At 45.6% G+C, this 27,460-nt stretch overlaps 2 protein-coding genes across 5 annotated transcripts in view; one reads left to right on the top strand and one right to left on the bottom strand.

Moving 5' to 3' along the window:
* Positions 1-496: 496 nt before the first annotated feature.
* LOC102405897 (transcription factor E2F5-like) lies at positions 497-2,166 on the bottom strand. The gene is given in 2 exon segments (XM_044924899.2): positions 497-1,862; positions 1,865-2,166. Coding segments are annotated over 2 exon segments (948 nt in total). The 5' UTR covers positions 2,124-2,166; the 3' UTR covers positions 497-1,173.
* A 13,288-nt stretch (positions 2,167-15,454) lies between these two features.
* The window catches only part of TFCP2L1 (transcription factor CP2 like 1), a 67,122-nt gene continuing 55,116 nt past the window's right edge, over positions 15,455-27,460 (top strand). For 2 of the 4 annotated variants that reach the window (XM_025277538.3, XM_044936502.2), the window contains exons 1-2: positions 15,456-15,628; positions 18,986-19,137. In XM_025277538.3, coding sequence (XP_025133323.1) covers positions 15,567-15,628; positions 18,986-19,137 — 214 coding nt within the window. In that variant the 5' untranslated portion in view covers positions 15,456-15,566. Of the gene's footprint in view, positions 15,629-16,270; positions 16,301-18,985; positions 19,138-27,460 lie in introns of all 4 variants that reach the window. The other 2 variants (XM_025277535.3, XM_044936498.2) reach the window with 2 other exon arrangements.

The raw sequence follows: 27,460 nt of genomic DNA, 5'->3' as shown, positions 1-27,460 counted from the left end.
TTAGCTGTCCCAAGGCATGTGGAATCTTCCTGGACCAGGGATTAAACCTGGGTCCTCTGCATTGGCAGGTGGATTCTTAACCACTGGACCACTAGGCAAGTCCATTGCTACTTTTAAAAAAAAATGAACACTTCTACTCTGACCCCTGATGCACAAGTTCAAGACTTTCTCCAGGGAGTATACTCGGGGTAAAATTGCTAGGGCTTGGGATGTGCACATTTAACATTTTCTACAGTGGCTTGCCAATTTACACCATCCTCAGCACTGTTGTACAAGTGACCAACACTTGGTATTTTGCACCTTAAAATTTTTGCCAGGCTGTGAAATTTCATCTCATGGCCTAAATTTGTATTTTCCTGACTACTAGTTAGGTTAAACAATGTTTTATATGCTTATGGGCCATCTGTGTTTTCTATTCTAGGCAATTTGTCTTCAATTATTTTGGCCCTTATTCAACTGACTGCTTTATCTTGTTCTCACTAATTTATGGAAATTCTTTTTTTTTTTTTTTAATCTTTTATACAATTTTATTTAAAAAATCTTGTTAATGTACAGGCATTGGCACATTTTAAAAACAAACTACATAAACAGATCTTTCCTATAACCTAGGAAAGTGGAATGTCAGAAGTCAACAAAATGTGATAAACTTAAAGTGCTAAAACAGAAGGCACTTCACAAACTCTGTTCACTGAAACAGTTAATATATCCTAGTTTACACCCTTCACTTTATAAGTGGCAGTGAATGTCTGGATTGGAGGACACAGAGGAACACGGACAGTCTTGTGGCAGTACAAGTGGAAGACAGAACAAGAGATAAGCCCTTGGCCAACTTCCTTGTTTCTCATGACCTGAAGTCTACTTTAACTTTCTTCTCATGTAAGGGGAAGAAAACAGAAGGGTTCAGAGTGGGAAGAAAAGTTGAAATTTCAGAAAGTAATTACTTGAGGGTGGAGGGTTGGTGGATGTGAAATCATTTTTTCTCCTGAAACAGTCAGAATCCTTTGTTTTTATGGTTGAAGTTTTGTGAAGCAAAAATAAAGTATTAGGGAAGAACATTTCAGAATCAGTGAACTAAAAAGGTGTTACATTCATTATTTTAAATACTTAGATTATTAAGAAGTCTAAAATGTTACACAGTTAGAGGTAGATAACAGTCCCAAGTTTCCATGGAATCTAATAATTTAGTATCTGAACATCAAACAGATCACAAACGCCTTCATTATCATCTAAATTAAAGTTGTAGTCATCTGCTGGGGTCGGAGAAAGCCGTAAGAGCGGAAACACATCAGAAGACATTAACTCATCAATGATATCTCCACTAATAGATCCTGAAGACAAGTCTGTGGCGGGCGTGTGCTGGAGAGGCTGGCTTCGTTCAGAGACAGGTGGCTCAGGCAGGCTCTGGACGGCCGAGCTGGGCTTGTGTGGAGGCACTGGGGTGGGGGGCTGAGAGGGAGGCTGCGCGAGGTCGTCTGGGGGGGGGGGGGGGGGCACCGGGAAAACCACGGGCTTAGATGAGCTGGACTCTTTATTTATAAGCAGCACGTGGATAGGTCCTGAATGACTCTTTAGATTGATCTGGTATTTCTTTTGTCCATTCTGACCCATTTCTGGAATAGGTACCTCCAGTTGTGTACCAGAAGGTGCTTGAATGGCCAAAAGTGTATCACCATTAAAACAATTACAGATGTCTTCATGAGTTACATAGGAAAATCTATTATTAATGGAGTCGTCCATCACATTTTTGATGCTTTGCTGTAGCCACAACTTCTGCTGATCAAGTTCTCTTTCCTTCAGTTCTAGATCTTCAATTTCAGCTTTGAGATATCTTAATCTATCTATGACTTCTTTAGTATTACACCAGCACCTACACCTTTCCATTGTATACTGTTTTTTGACTTTTTTTCAATTAAGTCAATTCCTTCCAAGACATTGGTGATATCATAAATTCTTCTTTTCTGCCTCACAGCCAAAGTATCTGCAGCCGCCTTGAGGTCCAGCACGCCGTCCTTGGCCTCCTGCAGCAGAGACACGAACTTGGCGGTGAGCAGCCCCAGGCTCTTTTCGTGCCGGCTACTGCCGGCCCCGGGCGGCGCGCAGCTCGCGGGCTCGGCCGCCGCCATCGCGTCCCCGCGCTCCGCCACCTGCCGGGCCGGACCCGGGGCGGCCGCGCTGGAAATTCTTAATATATTCTGGACACTAATCCCATGACAATTATACTGTGATGACTTTTTTTTAGTCTGCAAACATTGAGCCCTGTAACTGCAGACCTCAATGCTCTGTCTACCCAAAACCCCCTTGGCCCACCCTTTTTGCCCATCCCCCTTGGCCCATCCCCCTCTGTGCCTGCCTTGATGCCATTTGAAACAATAGGAAAAGCAACACTCTTAATCACATCCTTAACCCAATCTTTCTGGTGAGTTTGCCCCCTTCATCTGGCAGAAAAGTCTCACTAGAGTGAAAAGGATGAAAGGCCATTTAAAAAAAATCTCTGGCTAAGGCTGTTTCTTTACATTCATTGCCCAGCATGGTGGGAGCAGCAGAATTCTTGAACTCTGTGAAACTTCAAACCAGTGCCCTCAAACAGCTTAGAATTCGGACTGTAGGTAGAGTGGTATTTTCTCCCTTTATCACCGGTTGGCTCTCATCTGGGTTTCCCTTTTCTTATTGGACTTGACTCAAAGCAGCCAGAATAAGCTGAGTCAACACATGCCAATGCCCCCTTTCCACTATGTGCACTAACCTACAGACTTGACTGGCACAGAATCCAGCTTCTAAAAGACCACAGGTGGCAACTCGACAAATGTTTCACTACCACATGTCTAAAGGCAACAACTTTCTAGCCTGTCACATCTTTACTTTTATAGCCTCAAACCCAACCCTCTCCATCCAGCCAATTTAAAATTTTTAGATTTGTAATTGCAGCCCCGAGTACCAAATAAGGACCAATTAATATCAATTAAGATCTGGTGGGCAATTCAGGGCTGAAATAATGTCTTTATGATGTCTTCAAGGGTTACAATTCCTTTTGTACTTCTGCTCAATGTTAGAATGGGTGTTTACCCTTCATAATATGGCTGCCTGAGCTCCAGCCTTCACAACTGCCTTCAAGACAGTCAGGAGCAGGAAAAGGCAAGGGTGAAAGGATATCGATCAATTGATCCAGCTCTCCCCCAGGTTTCTTTGCCATATAAAATGTTTAAGCACTTTTTTTTTAGGTGGGAAAGAGGATATTCCGATTTCTCTACTAGGTTCAACAGAATATAATGTTGGAGAAGCTGCTATGCGGAGTGAGTAGTGACACTGATACAAATGTTAAAAGAAGGAACTTAATCTGTAAAGAAACTTATAATAACAACTTAAAGCTTCATCAGCAGGACTTATTTCTAAGTCCAACACTAAGAAATAGGACCACCCAGAATTAAAATAAACTTCTGAGGGTATGAAAAGGGATGCAATGCAAACAAGATGGAAAAATAGTATTTGTTGAGTTGTAAATATGAGTTTTCCATAAGACAAACATTAATTTCCCCCAACTTTGAAATTATTGAGGAATAATGGAGAAATATAATTTTATATATTTAAAGTGTATCATGTGATGATTTGGCGCAAATACACTATGGAATGTACCAAGATCAAGATAATTCACACATCCATCACTCCCCCTAATTAAGGACATTCATAATTATTCAAAAACAAATCTTGCAAATACAAAATAAAGCCTAAATCAGGGGTCAGGGAATTCAAAATATACCAGCAAAAAGGCAAGGCAATAAACTCAGAGTCTAGCTTGTCAAATATTTCCTGCATTAATATTATGTACAGAAGCACTTTGCCAATTTGTACCCAGCAATTTCCTCTGTAGCTGACTGGGGTCCAGACACTAAATACAAATGTGTGTGCAGAACCAAATCATTCTCCATGGTCAAGGGGTAATCAACAGATCATGGAGAAAGATATGGTTTATATCTTTCTAGCTTTATCATAATTCCAAATATGTATTTCAGAGTGTAATTTTGTTTTTGAAGATACTTCCCTTAAATATATTACAATAACCATTAATAAGATGAAACTTTAGTTTCAGGGAGCTGACCCACACCACCCTATCTTAGGATCATGACTTTGTGGAACACACTGAAGTCAGTTCACCTTTTAAGGAATTTCCCCAAAAGTTCCACCTACCAACTTCTACTCACATCTCATTGGCCAGAATTTAGTCATGTGGTTATCTCTCTATTAACCACAAATAACAGCCTGAGAAATGTAGGTTTTCAACTGGGCACAGATTGCTAGGCCTGAACAAGATCAGAGCCTCTGTTTCTTCTTTGTCTTAACAAAGAAGAAGGAAAGAAGAGATCTTAGATGGGTAATTCTAAATAGTTGGGGGCAGAACAAAATGTTGTTCCTGCAGAATTGTTAGATGAACTGAAGAAGCAAGTCTAGGCAATGCTCCCAGAAACAGTCCTGCTTCACCCGTTTGATTAATCTCAGAAACACTTTCTGCCACCCACGCCAGCAAAATGGATGACCTTTATCTAGCCATTCCTTCATATCACTTCTAGATCAGAGCCTTGATGAGTGCATCTTATTGGTGGAAACTAGGTCATAGATCTGCAAGGGGGTTGGGAAATGTAGTTTAAAATTTTGACCTTAAGAATGGGATTCACAGTTGTGATAAGCCAGCATATACCATTGATTTTAAGACATGTGGTTTTTTTTTTTTCTTCACATTTTCATCAGGATGTTTCTGACTGTTGGTGATAGCTCTTGGTCATTTGGCAGTTTTGAGTTCACATTGTACATACATTAGTACTTCCTTATAGTATAATGTTGTGAAAGTATCTTTATCAAAAAGGTGCAGATGATGCCATATGATCTTGCAATCCCACTCCTGATGTTCAGAAAAAACTAATTTAAAAAGATATATGCATCCCAGTGTTCACTGCAGGACTATTCACAATAGCCAAGACACAGAAACAACATAAATGTCCACAGACAGATGAATGGATAAAGAAGATATGGTACACATACACAATGGAACACTACTCAGTCATCAAAAGAAATGAAATAATACCATGTGCAGCAGAATGGGTGGACCTAGAGAATTAAGTGAATTAAGTCAGACAAAAACAAGTATCATGATATCACTTGTATGTGGAACCTAAAAAAATGACGTAAATGAACTTATTTACAAAACAGAAACAGACTCACAGACATAGAGAACAGACTTGTGGTAGTCAAGGGGGACGGGGGATGGGGGGGATGGATTGGGAGTTTGGGGTTAGCGGATGAAAACTATTATATACTGTAGAGTACAGGGAACTATATTCAATATCCTGTGATAAACCATAATGGAAAAGGATATGAAAAAAGAATGTATATAAATTAATCACTTTGTGTACATCAGAAATTGACACAACATTGTAAATCAACTATACTTCCAAATAATTTTTTTAAAAAAGGGACAAACAGTGCTCCCAAATGCTGCACCATCAGTGAGTGCTCCACCCCTGAACCAGGATGCAGAACCTACAAGAAACAGCTCTTCATTAAAAGAGGACCCAGAAGAGCCATACCTGAAAACATAGAGAACATCCAGAAATAAGTTAAATGACCTCCCTTGCTTATGTTCTCCATTTTTATGTGTGCACAAGAGAGATAGACACCTCACTAAAGAAAAGATACTTCAAGAAGAACCAAATGCAAATTCTAAGTGATAAGAAAACATTGTATCAAGTTTAACTCCCAGTGTTTTCTCTTCTTGGTTCATAAAATAATGGAATACCTTACACTGATGACATCTTAGATTCAGTGAAATACTCTGTCGAGCAGGGGGAAGGGGTCAAAAGACTCTAGGCAATCAGGGCAAAGTCTGTGTTGCTGAACAGGACAGTGAGGAACTGTTCCTCACTCCTGACCACCGGGGCAGCCCAGGAGGAGCGGGGCACGTGCTAGTGAACATGGGGCCCTGGACCTGTGGGCGGTGTGCCTGGTTCCACTGGGTCAGCTCTCGGGACTCCTCAGGCCACACGGGGCAGAGTGTGTGTTCTGGCCAATGGACCAGAAATGCCTCCTAAGTGTACCCAAGGCCTGGAAGGGAAGCATGGCTTCCTGGGAATCCCATGCTCCTGCAGGTGGAAGCAGAAAGCTAGGGAGCAGCCCCAGGGCGAAGAATCCTGCTTCTTCCTAGGGCTTGGCAGGTTATGGAGTCCCTCCATGCCCACTGCGTCTTTGCTTCCTCACAATTCCACACTCCACCATGGGACTGTATGTTTGCTTGCACACTTATCTCCCTATATCAAACCTTCAGCTCTGTGTGGTCGCCCAACCCATAGTAGAACTCAACAAATACTCATTAAATGAATAGAATGAATGAATATGCTAATGGATGACAGGAACGGGATGAGGACGGTGAGATTCGGAGAAGTCCCTGGTAAATGGTAGAGCTGAGGGTTTTGCCATCTTCCCCTCTTCCCTGTGCATTTCCCACCTGCCATCCTTGGACAGGCCCTCCCAGGAGCAGACTCCGAGGTGGAGATTAGGTGCAGGAAGTTTTATGGGGAATGCTGTTAGCATGGATGTCAATCTATGTCTAAATGAAGTGCAGGAAGCGGAGGGTTGAACTGCAAGGCAGATGCAAAGAAGGCTTCAGCCAATCCCATGGCAGCTCTGAGCCTAGGAGAGCCTGGCTGGGGCACAGGACCCGGGCCTGTATATGTTACATTGACCAGACCTTGGGTGTAGGCTGTCCCAAGAAAGGGGACATGACAGTGGACGGAAAGTTCCAGAGAGGTGCCCAGCTGTATGTCAGTAGCCAGCATTCCCAGGGGTGGGTAAGAGCAGGACAGGTGTTTGGACCTCAAGGGAATGGCTGGACAGCACCCCGCAGCATCTACACACCATATTGAGATAGGGGAAAAAGTCATTCTGGAACAGGGGCTGCGTGCATTTTCACTTTAAAAAAAAAAAAAAAAGCCTGCTATTTCCATCTTGGTGGGTTTCAGGAAGGTAGACATGCTGCTAGTAACTCCAGATTTTACAGGAATGTGAAGGAGCATATTTGAGAGCCAGTGAAGGTCTTGATAGAGGATCTGGCTCCATGGTGAAGGAGACAACAACATGTGTAACTGGCTGGTGGGATTCCAAGGACAAAACAGAAGCAGGGTGTGATGAAGAGACATGGGAAGTCAGGAGACCTCAGCTCATGCTGCAGGTTGCCCTCTACACTGTGTCTTGGCAAGTCCCTCACCCATGTGCCTCTGTTTCTTCATCTGTAAAATGGGAATAATATTTCTTGCCTAGTGCCCTGTCAAGGTAAGACAGATACCAATATCCCCCTGAAATCCATTCTCCCATCTTCCTTGGTAAGAAACCCCTGAGTTTTAGCTGGGCCTGGGCCATACCTTAAGACCTATATTTCCCAGTTTTCCATACAGCAAGGTGAAGCCAGATGATTAGGCTCCAATCATTGTTAAGTAAGAAGAAGAGGTGTGAACATCTTTCTTGAAGAAAGCCGGAGTTCCCTTTTCTGTACCTCTTTCTTGTTGGCAGGAGTGCTGTCAAAATGGCTGGCGCTCCAGCAGCCATTTTAGACTATGTTGTGACCTTACAAATGCAAGATACACGTGGCAGAGAAACAAGGTATAAGAAGGCTAGGTTCTTGACACTGTAGAATGTAAGGCACTAATTATCTCTAGAACAGAGTTTCACAACCTGAGCCCAACTGACATTTTGTATCAGATAATTCTTTGTTGTGGGGGCCTGTTCTGTGCATTGTAAGATGTTCACCAGCATCCCTGGCCTCTACTCACTAGACACGACCACAGCCCCTGAGTTGTGACAACCAAAAATGTCTCTAGAAATTGCCATGTGTCCACTGAAGGAGGGGTTAAGTCATCTTGAGTTGAGAGCCACTACTCTGGACCAATCTGTCCAGTAGGAATGTAATGCAAGCCACATATTTAAATTTAAAATTTCTAATAGCAGTCACATTTTTAAAAAGTAAAAATGAACAGGTGAAATTAATTTTGATAATAAAATGTATTTAACTCAATGCAGCCATTTCTCAGTATCTCCAGAGGCTTTGTTTCAGGATCCCTGCAGATACCCAATTCCAAGGACATGGAGTTTTGGACCCACTGTACACTTTGGAACATTCAAGAAGTAGTGAACACTCAGATTGGTGATCTGCAACTGAATGGCTGACTGTGTTTAGGAAGCTGGGACATGAGGCTCTGCATGCTTGTTTCCCTGAGTCCTACCAATGGTTCCAAGAGGCAAGCGGCATGTTCATTCTATAAATGAAGTCTCAGCTCCAAGAGCATGGCGGGTGCAGTCATGTCCAGCCAAGGTGTCCTCTCCCAGGCCGAGGCACTGACAGCACTGACAGGATCCCTCTCGGGGACTGGCCACCCTCGGAATCACTTTCCCCAAGTCCCCTCCCCTCCCCAGCAGCAACCTGTGTCTCCATGACTGATCAGTGTGAGTATACATTTCAGCCTCCCAGCTCCAATAGGATCCACAGAGGACTCAGCCTAACTCACCCCTCTACCCACTCCTTCCCACCCTAACCCCCACTTCGAAAGCTGCTGATTCAAAGAACAGGCTTCAGTAAACACTCATTGTAACTCTGCAGCAGAGGGGTTAAGTGACTTACCGAAGGCAACACAGCCACTCCACTCCCCAGAATTCAGAGGTCACCTGGCCCCTTCCTACACCAGGGGCTAGCCTGTGGCTCTTGCTTTATTGTCCCCCTAGAGAACCACACTCCTTGCTCTGCACCTTTGCAGGTGTTCTTCCTTATGCCTGAGAACCCCCTGCTGTTTTCTTTCACTTAAAGAAATCCCACCTCCCTTGAGACCCAGCTCAAATTAGCCCTCCTCTCCTCCCCCAGAAAACCCACCTGGGTTACCCAGCTCTAAGATTTCTGGACAGTTCTGGCACCCCTACTGTGCCTTCTGCAGACACATGTGCCCATGGGCACCGCAGCTGGGGAAGAGCCCCCGGGAGTCACACTGATGAGGAGGTTGGGGCAGAGGGGAGGGGGCTGACCCTTTGGAATGCTGTGCACAATTTTATGTTATTCCTAGAAGATTAGTTAATTGCACAATCGACTGTACTGGTGATTCTCCTGTTGGAAGTGCCTCCTATGTTTATTTGTTTTTTGTGTGTGCTATGCAACTTGCAGGATCTTAATTCCCAGATCAAGGATGTAACTGGGGTCCCAGGAGTGGGAGCATGGGGACTTAACCACTGGACCATCAGGGAAGTCCCTCCCAGTTTCACGTCAGTTCACATCAGTCAAATCAGATGAGCAGCTGCTAAGTAGCCTTTGTGTAATGACCCCAAGCCACGTGCAGGGGACACATTTCCAAGGAGGATGAGGCCCCTGCCTGGATGAGTCCAGAGCCTGGTAGGGGCACAGACTCATGGAAGATTGCTGCCTCCCCACAAAGGCTGTCAGCTCCCAAGGGCCTCAGAGACCCCAGCCTCCCCCAGCTGTCAGGCACACACTGGGTATGTTCGGCCACAACCCTGGGCACAGCTGCCCCACCCATGCCCTGACTTCAGCCAGGGGCTGAAGGCCAGAACCAGAATAGGGCGCTGAGTCCAGAGGTCCAGAGTCAGGAGGCTTGGGTTCAAATCTGGGATCTCAGCCACCTTGCCTTGGGCAGGTTGTGCCAATGTTTGGAGTCTTGATCTCCCCTCTTGGAGTAATCACAGTGAACCTTGCAAGGGTTGTGGTGGAGACAGTGTGTTCATGAAATTAAAGCCTGCGAAGAGTCAGTGCTCAGCAGATGGGAGCTTCCTCCCTGTTCCCTGCCTGGGGCTCTGCCCCTCAGCAGGAGTCAGGGTTCAAGGGCCGGGCAGGCCAGAGACCAGGTGCAGGAGGGCTCCCTCCTGCCAGCTCTGGGCCCATCCCGTTCCCCTGCCTGGGCAGTGTGCACAGCAGTGAGGGCGGGCCAGCCTCCACCTGAAGGGCACTGCCCCCTCTGTATTTGCAATCCGCTGTTCCCAACCCTGTGGGCATAACAGGGCCCATGGGAGAGGATCACCCCAGGAGAACATCCCTGCCCATGAGCTCCATGGGGCCCTGGGCAGCTGCTTGGGAGCAGACACACCTCTGGTCACAGCATGCTTGCCTAGCCTCCTGTGATGAAAGAAACACAAGCCCTCGGGACAGAAACTGATGGTATCCAAAGAGCAAGAACTCTCAGTTCTGACCTCAAAACCCAGCTGTGGCATTCAGCTTCCTGAGCCTCAGTTTCCTCATCTGTGAGATGGGGTGATAAGCCTGCTTATCCCAAATTCCAGAGAATGGCGCTGGGCGTGGCACACAGTGAAAGTCAATAGTCCATCATTAGTGAATTGTGGACGTTTACAAAATGAAAAAGAGGGACCAATAGGCCATCGCCTGCACATCTGTCTTCTACACACTAGTCTGAGAGCCCCCGGGTCCAGGCTGGGCTTAATTGAGCCCTGCAACACCGACAACCCACAGGCAGGGGTGGGCATCCTACTTCACACAGAGTGACTCTGATGTAGTCTTCAAGGCACTGCCAATCCTACTCTCAAGAGAATCAAAATCTGGAAATTCGCTATCAGTCCAGTGGTGCCAGGGCCTGGGTTCAATCCCTTGGGAAACTAAGATCCTGCAAACTGCACTGTGTAGCCAAAAAGGAAAAAAAAAAAAGTCAAACTCTAGGAATGGAGTGAAGGTATGCAGTCCCCTAAAGGGACTGAGAGGGCTGGTCATTCCTGAGAGACTGTGCTTACTGATCCTAAGTCTCATCACCACCTTGAAACTAAGCCTGATTACTCCTATTCACCAATGGCAAGGCTGAACTTCAAAGGGCCCAGTACATCATCTCTCCATTAGTATCAGACAAACCATGCTGCCTCTTCATGGATTAAAGCTATATCCATGTGTTTTCTTCTAGGCATTCCGGGCAGGGTTCAGTGGGTGGCTCATTTCTGTTTCACATGGCATCTGCTGGAGCAGATCCACTGGCTCAGCCAAGACAGCCCCTGACTTACTTTACTCAGTATGATGATCTCTAGGTCCATCCATGTTGCTGCAAATGCCATTATTTCACAAGCTTGCGTTCTCACTGGAGAGGCAGGGGAGAGTGGTGGTAGTGAGCAACAATCACAATGCAGTGTGATCAAGAACATAGGTGGGAGGCTACACTCCTTGGGGTTGCAAAGAATCGGACAGGACTGGGTAATTAACACACACACAGGTGGGCCTTCCTTGGTGGCTGAAATGGCTGGGGCACAGGTGGGCCATTGGGCTTCCCTGGTGGTTCAGATGGTAAAGGTTCTGCCTGCAATACAGGAGACCCGAATTTGATCCCTGGGTCAGGAAGATGCCCTGGAGATGGGAATGGCTACCCACTGCAGTATTCTTGCCTGGAGAATTCCATGGGTAGAGGAGCCTGGCAGGCCACAGTCCATGGGGTTGCAAAGAATGGGACAGGACTAAGTGACTAACACATGGGTGGGCCTTGCTCTCCAACAGGGCAGATAGACTCTCCCCTGGGTGGTCCAAAGCTCTGAAAGAATGGAGGCAGAAGCTGCCTGGCCTCTTAGGGTCAGCTGGTCCTGGAAAACCTATGTTCTGTGATCAAAGCAAGTCCTAGGACCATTTCGATGTGAAAGGCAGCATGGGTTTATTTACCCCACCCATGGCCACACATCCTGACAAAGCCAGGTGGGAAAGTCAGGTCTGAGCCATCATGATCTCCTTCCAGGAGATCTTTCTCCAGACTTTTGCACAGGCTGTGTGCTCAGCTGGAGACTCTCCTCCAGCCCCGACTTCACAGATGGGCTTAACTTCCCCAAACCCATCCATGAGGAGACATCATTTTACCTGGGAGACTTGCCCTGAGCTCCAAAATCCTCCCTGGTGTTCACTCCCACTCTTCAGGAGCTCTGGACCACCCGGGGGAGAGTCAGTCTGCCCTGGTGGAGAGCAAGGCCCACCTGTGTGTGTGTTAATTACCCAGTCCTGTCCGATTCTTTGCAACCCCAAGGAGTGTAGCCTCCCACCTATGTTCTTGATCACACTGCATTGTGATTGCTGCTCACTACCACCACTCTCCCCTGCCTCTCTAGTGAGAATGCAAGCTTGTGAAATAATGGCATTTGCAGCAACATGGATGGACCTAGAGATCATCATACTGAGTAAAGTAAGTCAGACAGAGAAAGACAAATGTCATATGATATTGCTTATATGTGGAATCTAAAAAAATGGTACAAATGAACTTACAAAACAGAAATAGATTCACAGGTATAGAAAACAACCTTATGGTTACCAGAGGATAAGCAGGGGGCAGGGAAAATTGGGAGATTGGGATTGACATATACACACTACTATATATAAAATAGATAACTAAGAAGGACCTGTGCTACTGTATAGCACAGGGAACTCCACTCAATAGTCTAAAATGACCTATATGGGGAAAGAATCTAAAAAAAGAGTAGGTACATAGATAAATGTATGTATAACTGACTCACTTTGCTGTATGCCTGAAACTAACAACATTGTAAATCAACTATACTCCGGTTAAAAACATAAAAAGTATGTAAACTTGCACCTAGCACCCAGGGGCACGTGGCAGGTACTCTGGAGGTATTTGCCCAGTGAAGGAACCCAGGAAAGAGCTCTTTCTATACCGCCTCAGAGTGTCTCCCGTATCAATACTGCACTTGTCCTGGAACCTCAGACAGAGCTTAGTGTTCAGGACGCTTATTTGAAAGTTCCCTTGAAATTAACAATTATGTAAGGGGTGGAATGCAGGTCAGGAAGCAACAGTTAGAACTGGACATGGAACAACAGACTGGTTCCAAATAGGAAAAGGAGTATATCAAGGCTGTATATTGTCACCCTGCTTATTTAACTTATATGCAGAGTACATCATGAGAAACGCTGGGCTGGAAGAAGCACAAGCTGGAATCAAGATTGCCGGGAGAAATATCAATAACCTCAGATATGCAGATGACACCACCCTTATGGCAGAAAGTGAAGAAGAACTAAAAAGCCTCTTGATGAAAGTGAAAGAGGAGAGTGAAAAAGTTGGCTTAAAGCTCAGCATTCAGAAAACTAAGATCATGGCATCTGGTCCCATCACTTCATGGCAAATAGATGGGGAAACATTGGAAACAGTGTCAGACTTCATTTTTTTGGGCTCCAAAATCACTGCAGATGGTGATTGCAGCCATGAAATTAAAAGATGCTTACTCCTTGGAAAAAAGTTATGACTAACCTAGATAGCAGACTGAAAAGCAGAGATATTACTTTGCCAACAAAGGTCTGTCTAGTCAAGGCTATGGTTTTTCCAGTGGTCATGTATGGATGTGAGTTGGACTGTGGAGAAAGCTGAGCACTGAAGAATTGATGCTTTTGAACTATGGTGCTGGAGAAGACTCTTTAGAGTCCCTTGGACTGCAAGGAGATCCATCCTAAAGGAGATCAGTCCTGGGTGTTCATTGGAAGGACTGATGCTGAGGCTGAAACTCCAATACTTTGGCCACCTCATGAGAAGAATTGTCTCATTGGAAAAGACTCTGATGCTGGGAGGGATTGGGGGCAGGAGGAGAAGGGGACGACAGAGGATGAGATGGCTGGATGGCATCACGGACTGGATGGATGTGAGTTTGAGTGAACTCCGTGAGTTGGTGATGGACAGGGAGGCCTGGCGGGCTGGGATTCATGGGGTCGCAAAGAGTCAGACACGACTGAGTGACTGAACTGAACTGAAGGGGTGGAAAGGAAGTAGGAGTATGTGAGGGAAGCCCCCTGACAGCTCTGAGTCACCCCATGCAGAATCCTGAGGCTACAACAGCCCATTAGCGGAGATGGCCAGACTTTGATACTTTTGTCTGGCTGGTCACTGGGGCCACCCCAACAGGGAAGCTACCTTGGGCAAGGCGACTCTACAACAGAGTCCTTGGGGGCAGGGGCAGAGTGCTGAGGACTGTCTGCTGTGCTTTCCCTGTGGCTGGTGCAGCAAATCCATCCTTGAAGGGAGATCTGAGTGACAGGAGAGCAGTGGGGAGGCGGTGGTCACTAAGAGCTTCCCAGAGGGGGTTGCCTGCCAGCTGTCACCTTGGTTGGAGGGAGGGGAGCTGGAGAGCAGACTGAGGGAGGATCTGACTCACCTCCACGCTTGGGGAAGCTGGAGTTCTGGATCCCTGTTTCCAAGGGACATCATTTGATTCCGTTAACACCCAGGAAGAGAATATGCAGCTCATCTGTGCCAGGCAGTGGTAGTGGGGGTGTGGCTCTCGTTGGATGTAGGTCATGGTGCTTTTACCTCCACTCCCTCCTAACTGCTGCACCCCTATGACCCACTGTCTGCACTCCTTCCGGACTGATCTTTACAAAAACAAATCAGATATGCAACTCCTCTGCTGAAACACAAATTAGATTAAAACCCCAGCTCCTTCTTTGCCAGGGCCTGGGAGTTCCTCTTTGATCTGCCCCGCCCACCACTCCCACCTCACTTTCTAAGTTCACCTGTGGGTCACCCAGCCCCAGGCCATGCCCAAGTAGGTCAGCCTCAGGGCTTTGCCAATTACTTCTGCCCCTGCCTGGAACCACTTTCCCTCCGGATGTTCACAGAAGCGCTTCCTGTGAATTTAGAAGGCCTCAGTTCAACGTCACCTCCTCCAAGAAGCTTTCTCTGATTACTCACTTAAGGCATTCCTTTTTCGTATTTATTCAGCAAATATTTATGGAGCACTCACTATGTCCCGGGCTTCCCTGGTGGCTCATACGATAAAGAATCCCCCTGCAACGGGGGAGACCTGGGTTCGATCCCTGGGTTGGGAAGATCCCCTGGAGGACAGCGTAAAAACCCACTCCAGTATTCTTGCCTGGAGAATCCAATGAACAGAGGAGCCTGGCAGGCTACAGTCCATGGGGTCGCAGAGTCGGACATGACTGAGCGACTAAGCACAGCACAGCAGCACCATGTCCCAAGCACTTTTCCAGGAGGTAGGGATAACAGAGTGAGCTAGAGTCCACACCTTGTCCTCTTGGAGATTATACTATACTGGGAAAGAGATCAATACTCGAGTGTAGATTAAAACAAAACACGATTTCTGAGAGTGCTGTGAAAAAGCGAGAGCAAGTTAAGGGGACAGCATGTCGGGGTCTCAGATACCCAAGCTCACAGCCTCCTCAGCCCACCCACGGTGAGGCTCTGGGAGAGGGAAGACACCAGGGCTGCGGGGACGGTTACCTGGGCCCCACCCTCGAGGGCGGGATACGGGCAGTGCCGGGCCAGATCCCCGCCCGCAGCCGCGCTGCACGCTCGCGGTCGCCGCCCTGGAGGCGCGCTCGCTCCCGGGAAGGGCGCGCTTGTGCGGGTCACCAGGTGAGGCGGCCGCGCGGCCTGGGGGCGGGTCCGGACGAGGCCCCGCCTCCCGAGCCGTCCATAAATGCGCAGGGCGGGCGGCCACCGCTGTAAGGAGCGCTGCTGGCAGGTGACCTAGAGGTTGGGTCGCCCCGCGTCCCGTCCGCCGCGCGCCTGGGTCGGGCCGGGCTCGGAGCCCCAGCCATGCTGTTCTGGCACACACAGCCCGAGCACTACAACCAGCACAATCCCGGCAGCTACCTGCGGTAAGGGGCTCGGGCCGGGGTCCACGGGCTGGGAGCCGTCTGACGTCCGCGGGCCGGGAAAGGAGCGGCCGGGCCGGGGATCCCGAGCGCCCTCGCCGCCTCCTTACTCTGTGCCCTTTGGGGACTGAGGGAGATCTGCCCAGACTCCTGCCTGGGACAGACAGACCGACCCTGGCGAGACCCGACGCTCGGAGTTGCGGGCTCGCGCGGGAGGCGGGTTTGCAGAACCTAGTGCTCGCGGGGCTACTCCCCCGACGACCCCGGGCGGGCGCGGAGCGCACATCTCTGGGTCGCAATCTCCCCGGGGTCTTTCCACCTCTGCGTCTCTCCTCTCCCCGCTCGCGTCGAAGAGGAAACTTCCTGCCGTCGGTCTGGAGCTGTCCCGGGAAGTCTGGTCCCCTGCTCTTTGCCCCTCTCCGCCCGGGTCCCTCTCCGAGCCTCGCGTCCTCTCCAGTGTCCTTGGTCCGCCCGAGGGGCGAGCGAGCGGTGAGCGCGGCCCTGCGTTCCGCCTAGCGGACCTGCAGCGGGGGCGGGCGGGGGCTCGGGAGGGACCGGGTGCCCTCTCCCACTAGGTGGTCTTGGTATGTGGGTCCGAGGCCCGCACGTTGATTGCCCTTGATGGAAATCTTTCTTCTTCTGCAGGGATTTGACTAGTGCTCTTCAGAGGGAAAAGTAAGTCCTGCCTGTTTTGCAAAGTTCTCTCTCCCGTCCCCTTCAAGGAAGTGGCACCCCCGTTAGCTTCAGTTCCTGGAGGATTGTTTTTCCCTGTTGTGCAGCTGGCTGGGTACTAATGGGCAGTCATTTCACTTTCTGAACTCGCCTGAACCAGCTTTAGCCTGTCTTTATTTCCATCCTAGTCACAGTTTATGAAATGTGCCTAATTTAACCCAAAGGGCATTTGATGTGAGCTCAGAGAAAGTGAACCGTGGGCCAGACCACCCCACAGAGAGACCTGTCCTGCCTGCTTTATTTTATTTTTGACCCCCAAAAGTTCCAACTCAGATTTAACAGTACAGGTGGTGTGGAAATCCTAGCTTTGATAGATATTTGTCCAGTAGTCTTCTCTGAAGACAGCCCAATTCCAGCAGGCAAAGGAATGGTTGGGAATAAGTAATATGTCTGCTGTGTTTTATTCATGGGCAAGAGAGGTAGGAGATGGCATAAGCCTAGGGTATTAATTAAGGACTTATGTCTCACAGCAGACCATGGTGATCCACCAGAGGCAGGCTCCTCTGGGAGGAGGTGTTAAGCCCACCAGGCAGATTTTTTTTTTTTTCTGCATTGTGTGGTATATGGAATTTTAGTTCACTGACCAGGGATTGAACTGGAGTCCCCTGCAGTGGAAGCCAGGAGTCTTAACCACTGTACCTCCAGGGAATTCCCCACTGGGCAGATGTTAATCTCTGGCAGAAGATTGTGTCCATTCACTTACCCGAAATGCTACAATGGAATACATTTTTATTGTATCGTAGGATGCAATTTTAGTTGTAATTTTGCCTCAATTTTAGTTTGTAGCGATTCAGTTTGTTGCCATACCTTATAAATGACTTTGAAGGTGACCCTGAGTGAAGAAGTGAGTGTATGTAAAACTTCCTGGACACCGAAAATGTCATCCCTTTAGGGAATAATTCTCCTCTTGAACTAGAGGTGCCCTTACTTTAAGAGTTTGGTATTGCATTCATCCTGGTGAGGTGGTTGGGAATTGGGGTAAAAGGTGCTATAAGGCCATATGGGTTTCTGGGGTCATATGGGGACCATGGATAAAGACTCATTTGGTCCACACTCTCTTGTTTTATGTTACTTCTTGGAAGCCAGGGCTTTTACACTTGGAGAGGTTGACCTTGATGGATGCCATGGGGAGGGTCCATGAACATGCCCCTGTTCCCCCTAGAGTGAAGAAGATCTTATTCTTTTGCTTGGTTTGTGCATTTAATTTTGGTCATCTTGTCACTGTGCAGCATTTCTTCAAGTTGTCCGACCTTCCTGGGGTAGTGGTCTGTACTCCTTTCTTCCCTACTTCTGTTTGATGTTCTGGTGACTTTTATTCCTCAGCAGATAAGGATACCAGGATTGAAATAAGTTACTGTTGAGTGATGGCTCTTCCCCCAACCCTGGCTACCCCCACCTTTTTTTTTTAATTTAAAGGCAGCAGCCCATGGATTATTAACTTAACATGGTCTGGGCAAACATGAAATTATGCAATCCCCCGGGAATCAGATCTCTTTGCTTCACCCCCATTCCTGGATAACCACTTAGACTGGGCATGTGCCCCAATCTGGACAAGGGAAGGCATGAGGTGGAGGACCCAGGGCAGTGGGTGGTGGCAGGGGCGGCCCTCCATACAGAAGGTTCCTAGGTGAGCCACAGCTGGACTTTTCCTTCTGAAAGTTGGTCTGACATGCTGGGGTATGTGCCCGGCTTGTGTTTTAGATACTTGTGTATGGTGTTGTAAGAGGAATAGATTGTATCAGTGACTCTGCTGTTTACATAGTGAAGTGGGGTCAGTGAATCTGATTCAGCACCCGGGACACTCGGAGGGCGGAGGCTTATGGAGATAAGGGCACAGGACCCTTTTTTGGCGCCAGTGTCCATACTATAATCTCTTCATAATCCAGAGAGCTTAACCAAGTCCCTCTTGCATGCAAGTCATTCATGTTCTCAAAGATTTTGTTTTTTCTTGGGGATGCACTTAAAAAAGCACATCTAGAAATAAGTTCTCCAGTCCTAGGCTGATGTGAAGCTGATTTTTTGGATCTGATGGGAATTTTTGTTTAGAGGTAGAGGAAAAGAATCTTTGAGCATCTCAGTATTTTCCATTTGGATGAGAAAACTGAATTGAAACTACGGTTGTTCTAGTTTTGCAGTTAAGAGATATTAACATGACCGTTAAAATAAGGTTTATGGGCCAGCTGTCCTTTCTTTTTAGAAGTGTGGAAGTATGTCTCGGTTTTTATGAGTGAAGTAGACAGTTTCTGTATTTGCATGGTTTATAGAGCCTAGAGGACAGGATTGTCTTGGTCTGAGATGTGACCAATAGCTAGAAGAGTTTATTTGAAAAATAAAATATTTTGTTCGAGTTCTTGTTATAAAAGCCAGACACTTGTGGATGGAAACCATGCGACATCTGAATAAATCTCTCAAAGGTCACGGAGTGAAAGTAGAATCATCCAGGATTGGTCTCTTCCATTGGGAAGCATTTTAGAGTATTTGTGACGTCGTGTAGGGAGCTGAACCTGCTAGCTGCGCTAGGCTGGGCTGCGTTGCCCTTGATGCTGCCCGAGGTTGGCCGCTTAGTCCTGCCTTTGCACATTGGCTCTGCGGGCCCTGCTCCTGATCCCTCCCACCTGTGTGTTGCAGCGACGTCCTCGCTCTGCCCATCTTCAAGCAGGAGGAGCCCCAACTGTCCCCCGAGAACGAGGCCCGCCTGCCGCCCCTGCAGTATGTGCTGTGTGCCGCCACATCCCCAGCTGTGAAGCTGCACGAAGAGACTTTGACCTACCTCAACCAAGGTAGTGCTGGAGCTCCGGGCCAGGGTGGAGCCTGGGGGCTGAGGGTACCACCCAGCAGTGGGGAGTTGACCTGAATGACTCATCTGGGCCTGTTTCCTCATCAGGGTGGGAGAGATGGGGTTTGGGAAGGGGTTTCTGCCGTCAGATGGCATCTGTTTCCTAGCTGTGAGACTTCCCAGCCTCAGTGTTTTCTTCCCCCAAAGTGGACACATCAGCTGTGTCTCACTCAGGCCAAATAGTGTTTCACATTCCATGTGGGCCCTCCAGGGAGCAGATGATGCTCGGTGAATGGCGGCCATAGTTATACTTGCTATTTGCTGGGGCCACACCTGGTGCCCTTTCCTGGACATAGAGTGAGCACCTTTGGTGTACGGGGTCAGCTGCCCTTTCTGGAACTGTACCTATCAGTGATGGGAAGGCCCATCCTCAAGGCTGGATTCCACATGTCCCAGGCAGGAGCCCTTTGTAGCGATGGGGACGAGCGTGCTCACCGTGTCCTGGGAGAAATGGCACGGGGTTTGAACTTTGCGTTCCGATCTCCAGCCCTTCCCAGCTCTGTGACTTCCCCTCGGAGCCTCAGTGTGTTCACGTGCAAAATGAGAAGTGTTATTTTGTGACGTTTGAGAGAGTTAAGGTGTGTGAAGTGCAGTTTCCATTTCTGATGTTCTTTATCAGGACACATGGACAAGTGGCCTAACCGATGACCTTTTTGTGGTTTTTGTGGGGTTATGTGTCTGTGTTGATTGTTCTTCCTCCCTGGATCACCTCAGAGGGCCTGGCATCCAGTGGAATCATTGCCCTTCCGTTTCGAATGGGAAGAGCCAAGGAGCTGGGGGATGCAGTGCTTTCTGGAGGGAGGTGGTGGCGGGGGCAGCAGTGTGGTTACAATTTATCTTACATGGGCAGCTTCCTTTCTGTAGAACTTTGACTCCCTGATTTGGGGAACGGAAGTCCAGATGGGGTGGGGGCGGGATGGAAGTCCAGCCTGCCATCAGGCTTACCTCTGACAGCTCAACCTTCCCGCTTCTGGGCCAGGAATGAGCTCAGAATTAGCAGATGGCTCTGTGTCTGCCTCTGGATGTGGCCAGGGGATGGGCATGCTTATCCCTGTGAGTGGCTCAGCGGCCTCTGTGGGTCCCCAGGCCAGGCTCAGGCAGCTCTAGGGCACCTGGCTCAGGCCCTGAGATCTATGTTCCATCTGCTGAGGCCGGTGACCCCTGATGGCAGGTGTCCTGGCTGGTGGAAGAATACCTCTGTGTGTCTGTGCTTGTTTGTGGAATGGCTTTGGCCATTTTCCTTTCTCTTTCATGGAAGGTCAGATGCTACCAACTTATGTACCTTCAAGCAGCGGCTGTCCTCCCCTGGGCTTCTGCTCTCTTGCCTAAGTGTCACATGAAGAAGCTGGGTGATGTTTACAGAGCACCGGGGTCTGGGGTGGTTCTTGTTCCTGGCCGGTCGTGGGGTCTGAGGCCCTGCTGGACCTGCTGCTGGTCTAGTGTGCCCACCTCTCCCACTGCTTCCCACCCTATCTGTAAGGCCTTTACTGTCTCCTGTACCTTCCCTCAACTCCTTCCCTCCTTTCTTTAATCAGTCACCTTTGGGCAATGTTTGACAGTCAACACTACCTCTTTTAAAAAGGAGTTATCCTTTGCTCAATATAGATAAGTTGAAAGAGAGGCAAAAAGAGCTGCCCAGGGGTTGATTTGGTGTATTTACTTTAGATCTTCTTTTTTAGTTATATGTTCCCGATTATTGAAAATAATACATGTTCATCAAATAGGTAACTAATCAGAACCTGCTATATAGCACAGGGAACTCTATTCACTGTTCTATAATGGCTTATATGCGAAAGGAATCTTAAAAGAAAAAAAGTGGATATACGTATATGTATAACTGATTCACTTTGCTATACACTGGAAACTAACACAATGGCGTACATCAACTATACTCCAATAAAAATTTTAAAAAAAGAATATAATACATGTTCATTATAGGAAACTTGGATCATTTAAAAGCAAGTAAGTTAAAAATTAAATTGAAATCTCTAATTTCACCTGAGAGCCGTTGCTAACCATATTTCTACATATTTGCATACATAAAATTAAAATTATTACAGTGCTGCAGATATATGCCCTGTTTTCTTTGTTTACTATATTTATGAGCTTTTCTCGTGTTATTAAAAGTGCTCCGAGATTACATTTTTGTAATGGTTGCATAGTCTTTCAGAGTTCTATTAACTTGGACTAGTCTCATGGTATGAATACTTAGTTTTCAGTTGTCTTTGTGTGAAATGTTGATTATTATTTTGGATAAATATAAATCAGAGATATACTTACTGGTTCAAAGGAGTTAAGTAAGGCTTTTGCTACATCTTGCCAAATTGACTTCTCAGCTGAATGTACCAGTTTACAAGGTAGCCAGTAGGGTATGTTTTACTGTCTCTTATATTGGATATTGTTGCTTTTTGCCTCATTAGTGAAACAGGATTTAATCTTAAACTAGCATTTATATCATTGCTAATGTGGCTGAATATTTAAAAATATATTTATTGATCTTTTAAATTTCTCCATCAGTTATGTTCATGTTCTTCACACACTTTTTTACTGGGATGGTTCTATCTTACTGATTGTAACAGCTTACCCTATGTGAAGAATATATATTTTTTGTGATATATGTATTTATGTGACAATTATATTTATTTTGTGGTAATTAGATTTATGTATGAGATATGTATCATGGGTTTTTTTTTCAGTGTAGATATTGAATTTCAGTATATATTATCAAACCTTCTCAGTTTTCTAAAATAAGTTTTCTTTTATGTTTAGAATGCCTGCCTACCCCAAAATCAACTTAGTGGTTTCCTAAATTTCATGTTTCTAAATTTTTACATTGCAGTGCACTTGGAAGTCTTCTGGAAATAATAATGTCATTTAGTGATACTTTGGCTTATTACTGCATAAAATATATTTATTTCTTTTTTTCCTTAGCCTTACCGGTGGGATTTATACTTTCATACGTTGCACTGGAAATTTGTGATGTGATCTAACAGTCTAAGTTTATTTATTTTTCTAAATAGTTAACCTACTAGTTGACACCTGGTTTATCTCTTAGTCTCACTGGTTTAAATGACACTTTGAAACATTTGAAAAGCCATATTCTAAAGTACTAGTCCAGAAACAGACCCTTGTATAGATGTTTGTCCTGTACACCTGATATTCATTGATTCTTGCCCCATTTCTAGTTGCAGTAATTATAGCTTGAAAATATGTCTCTTAGACATTTTTAATCACTTATTCTTAAGATAAATTTTTATAGCCATTAAATCTTCCTTCTATAGTTAAATTTTTTTAATGAGATTGTATGCTTTATAAAGTTGTTTTTTGATTTTATTAAATATTTATAATATTTTCTATTATAACCTCAAACACCACTTAAAATGTCTGCATCTAGATTATGATTATCTAATAAATTTCATCTTCCGCATTAGCTTCTGAGCTCATCAAGGGCTTCATTTCTTTTATCTTTGTCTTCTCCCATGCTAGAATTCTACCCAGTACAGAACAAAAGTTGAAGGAATAAAAAAAATAAAATGTCTGCATATTATTTCACTAGTTTCTGTTATTATTTGGGACATATTATTGTCATAACTCCCTGGTGGCTCAATTGGTAAAGAATCTGCCTGCAATGCAATAAACTGCCTGGTTCAGGATGATCTCTTGGAGAAGGAAATTGCAACCCACTCCAGTATTCTTGCCTGGAGAATTCCATGGACAGAAGAGCCTAGTGGGTCACAGTCTGTGGGGTCCCCAGAGTCTGACCCAATTTAGTGACTAAGCTGCTGTTATTCACTCACTAAGTTATGTCCAACTCTTTGTGACCCCATGGACTGCCACACACCAGGCTTCCCTGTCCTTTACTGTCTCCCGGAGTTTGTTCAGATTCATGACCATTGAGTTGATGATGCCATCCAAACATTTTATCCTCTGTCACCCGCTTCTACTCCTGCCCTCAAATCTTTCCCAGCACTAGGGTTTTTTTTCCAGTGAGTCCACTCTTCGAATCAGGTGGCCAAAGTATTGGAGTTTCAACTTCAGCATCAGTCCTTCCAATGAATAGTCAGGGTTGATTTCCTTTAGGATTGACTGGTTGGATCTTCCTGCTGTCCAAGGGACTCTCCAGAGTGTTCTCCAGCACCACATTTTGAAAGCATCAGTTCTTCGGCTCTCAGCCTTCTTTATTGTCTAACTCTCATATCCATACATGACTACTGGAAAAACCATAGCTTTGACTCTATGGACCTTTGTCGGCAAAATGATGTCTCTGCTTTTTAATACGCTGTCTAGGTTTGTCATAGCTTTTCTTCCAAGGAGCAAGCATCTTTTAGTTTCATGACTGCAGTTACCATCTACAGTGATTTTGGAGCCCAAGAAAATAAAATCTGCCACTGTTTCCATTTTCTACCCATCTATTTGTCATGAAGTGATGGGACCAGATGCCATGATCTTCATTTTTTTGAATGTTGAGTTTTAAGCCAGCTTTTTCACTCTCCTCTTTCACCTTCATCAAGAGGCTCTTTAGTTCTGCTTTGGTTTCTGCCATTAAAGTGGTATCATCTGCATATCTGAGGTTATTGATATTTCTCCCAGCAATCTTGATTCCAGTTTGTGATTCGACTAGCCTTGCATTTTGCACGATGTACTTTGCAAATAAGGTAAATAAGCAGAGTGACAATATACAGCCTTGATGTACTGTTTTCTCAATTTTAAACCAGTCATTGTTCCATGTCCAGTTCTAATTATTGCTTCTTGACTTGCATACAGATTTCTCAGGAGGCAGGTAAGGTGGTCTGGTATTCCCATCTCTTTAAGAATTTTCCACAGTTTGTTGTGATCCACACAAAGGCTTTAGCATAATCAATGAAGCAGAAGTAGATGTTTTTCTGGAATTCTCTTGCTTTTTCTATGATGCAACAGATGTTGGCAATTTGATCTCTGGTTCATCTGCCTTTTCTAAATCCAGCTTGTATATCTGGAAGTTCTTGGTTCACGTACTATTGATCCTAGCTTGAAGGATTTTGAGCATTACCTTGCTAGCATGTGAAATGAGTGCAATTGTTGAGGTAGTTTGAACATTCTTTGGCATTGCACTTCTTTGGGATTGGAATGAAAATTGACCTTTTCCAGTCCTGTGGCCACTGCTGAGTTTTCCAAATTTGCTGGCATAATGAATGAAGCACTTTAATAGCATCATCTTTTAGGATTTTAAATAGATCAGCTGGAATTCCATCATCTCCACTAGCTTTGTTCATAGTAATGCTTCCTAAGGCCCACTTGACTGAACACTGCAGGATGTCTGGCTCTAGATGAGTGACCACACCATCATGTTATCCAGGTCATTAAGACCATTTTTTATAGTTCTTCTGTATACTCTTGCCACCTTTTGTTATTCACTTCTGCTTCTGTTAGGTCCTTGCCATTTCTGTTCCTTATTGTGCCCATATTTGCATGAAATATTTCCTTGATATCTCTAATTTTCTTGAAGAGATCTCTAGTCTTTCCCATTCTATTGTTTTCCTCTGTTTCTTTGCATTGTTCATGTAAGAAGGATGCTGGGTCTGTAAATTACAAAGTCATTTAAATCATTGGATACTCATTTCTCAATGTAGTGTCTGTCCATTGCCTTACATCATGACTTGGATACGGTGTGTTCCTTGTGAGTGTTCTGTCATCAGCCCCAATGACTAATTTTGTATGCAGTGAAAATGGTTTGAGAAGCAAAGTTTGTGCTCTTCCTCTGAAATGGAGTCCTAAGGAGAAGGGATAGATAGCAGTTGAAGGGAGGTCCACAAAATCCAGGCCAACCTCTTTGTCAGTGGCCAAAGGTCACTGTGGAGACATCTTTCCTGAAGACTGGAGCCAGAGGGAAGAGATGAAGTAGGCGGTGGGGGAGGAGTCAGGAAGATCAGAAGAAAGAGAACCTCAGGCAATCTGTGTAGGGAATTCTGGCTTTGAGATAAGAACAAGTTTGCAAGCATGGCCTGTTATGAAGAAAGCTTTGGTATTTCCTACCAAAACAACTCTTAAATTTTAAATACAGTGATAGATTTTTCCAGGAGTCTTATGTTCATTCATGGAATAAAACTTCCTGTCCATCGGAAGGAGAGTTCAGTGACAGAAAAACCATGTCCGAAGGCAAGAATGGGCAGGGTGGGTTGCAATTATGCGTACTATTTGTGAAGAATTCTAAGCGATTCAATGGAGAAGGAAATGGCAGCCCACTCCAGTGTTCTTGCCTGGAGAATCCCAGGGACAGAGGAGCCTGGTAGGAGGCCGTCTATGGGGTCGCACAGAGTTGGACACGACTGAAGCAACTTAGCAGTAGCAGCAGGGTTTGGAACCCAAGGAGGAGTGTGAATGACTGGAGAGGTAGACCAGAAGGCCAAGGTCTCCAACTGCCTTGTTGAGGTTGAGCTGTTGGGTAGCCCTTGTGGGCAAGTCATTTACCTCCCAATGCCTCTAACTCCTCACATATAAAATGAAGGAAATAAAACATCTACTATATAGGTAAAATGAGTTAATGCAGAAAGAACACTGAAAACAGTGTCTGGCACATGTGTGAGTCCTCAGTCATGTCTGACTTTTTGTGAACCCCATGGACTGTAACCCACCAGACTCCTCTGTCCATGGGATATCCCAGGCAAGAATACTGGAATTGGTTGCCATTTCCTCCTCCAGGGGATCTTCCTGATCTAGGGATTGAACCTGTTTCTCCTTCATCTCCTGCATTGACAGGAAGATTCTTTACCACTGTGCCACCTGGGAAGTACATAGTAACCATTCGCATATTAACCATTATTAATAATAAAGTGAATATATGTTTCCCCTATCCTATTTGAAAGCTAATGTGGTCATCACATTGGAACTTTGAATTTATTTTTTTTCTGTTTTAATCTTTTTTTTCCTAATTGAAAGATTAACATAAGGTTGGTTCTAGAACTAAGAACTGTACCCCTTAGAACTGAAAGACGGTAGCTTTGGGATAGATTAAAGGCAGGAGGAAGCCCTGCTGAACTTTTCTGTTAGTTCTTCATTCATTGTACAACAAAATAATAGACATAACCCTCAGGGGACATTCCTATTCAGAGTGTTAAAATACTGTCTTTAAAACTGTGATTACAGAAAATACTGGACTCCTTCCTCCATGATGTGAGCTGTTGTGTTAGGGGTACTTTAATTGCAACGTGGGGACCCTAGGCTTTACAATTCCCAAAGCACTTCCTGATGTTCCCTTTTGAGTAATTCTCCTAAAATGTATTATTCCCATTTTACAGGCTGAGAGAGGTGGCAAAATCAGGCAAGCTTGGGGAGCAGTTGAGCATTGATGTGATATTGAAGGGAGTTCTGAAGGGGTAGGCACTTGGTTTTCCTAGGGACCTCTTCACAGGCAGGATTCTAGGCTGGTGCTTCCAGGAGCTGTGTCTGCCACCTGGAACTCCAGATGCAGCTCTGAGGGAGGGAATATGAGCTTTATAGGGGAGAAGGGCAGGAAGCAAAGGATCCAAATGGGCCCGGGAGAAAAATGCCTCCTGGAACAGCATCAAAACCCCATAATCAGTTTCTCCTGCCCCACCCTCATCCCTCCTGCTCTCCAGCCACCTGACCTGAGGGAATGGCCAGAAGATAAGAGCCCCTAGCAGGAAGTCTTGTTTTCTGGGATCCTAGAAGTGAGGAAACTTCTGCTCTAGGAGTATCACTTAGCCTCTAAGACCCTCAGATTCCTCATCTGTGGAATCAAGCCAGGTTTTATTTTGTGGGTTGCCTTGAAACTTAAGTGAAGAACTAATGTCTGGCAAATAGAAAGCCACAGATTTCCCCCTCTCCCCAATTATGTCTGTAACTTTGAATTTAAGGAATGAGGCAAATGATTAGTTACTTTGTTATCCTTCTTCCTTAGCTGAAGTTTTCTTCACAGATTAATTTTTAGCCTGAAGTTTGGGAATATAAACTGAGGAAACCAAATAATCCTTGAATACATTACTTTTTATTTTTTAACGCTTTCTCCCTTATTCTTTGCCGAGTATAAAAATAGCACATATTTCTCGTAAAACAGAACAGCCAAACAGTACAGAAATTTGTATTGTAAATAACTTCTCATAATTCCACTTCCCAGATTTTTCTTAGTCATAGATTAAACCATGTATGTGTAATCTTATAGTCATACATTAATCAATGTATGTCTAATTATATAGGTACACATACATATGCACTTATAGGAATGTGTTTGTCTTTTTTTTTTAAGAGATCTTATTATGTATACTATTTTG

The sequence above is a fragment of the Bubalus bubalis genome, chromosome 2, assembly GCF_019923935.1.
Source record: "Bubalus bubalis isolate 160015118507 breed Murrah chromosome 2, NDDB_SH_1, whole genome shotgun sequence".
NCBI lineage: Eukaryota > Metazoa > Chordata > Mammalia > Artiodactyla > Bovidae > Bubalus > Bubalus bubalis.
Note: the sequence above shows the minus strand (reverse complement) of the source record. Positions and strands in the feature narration are given on the sequence as shown.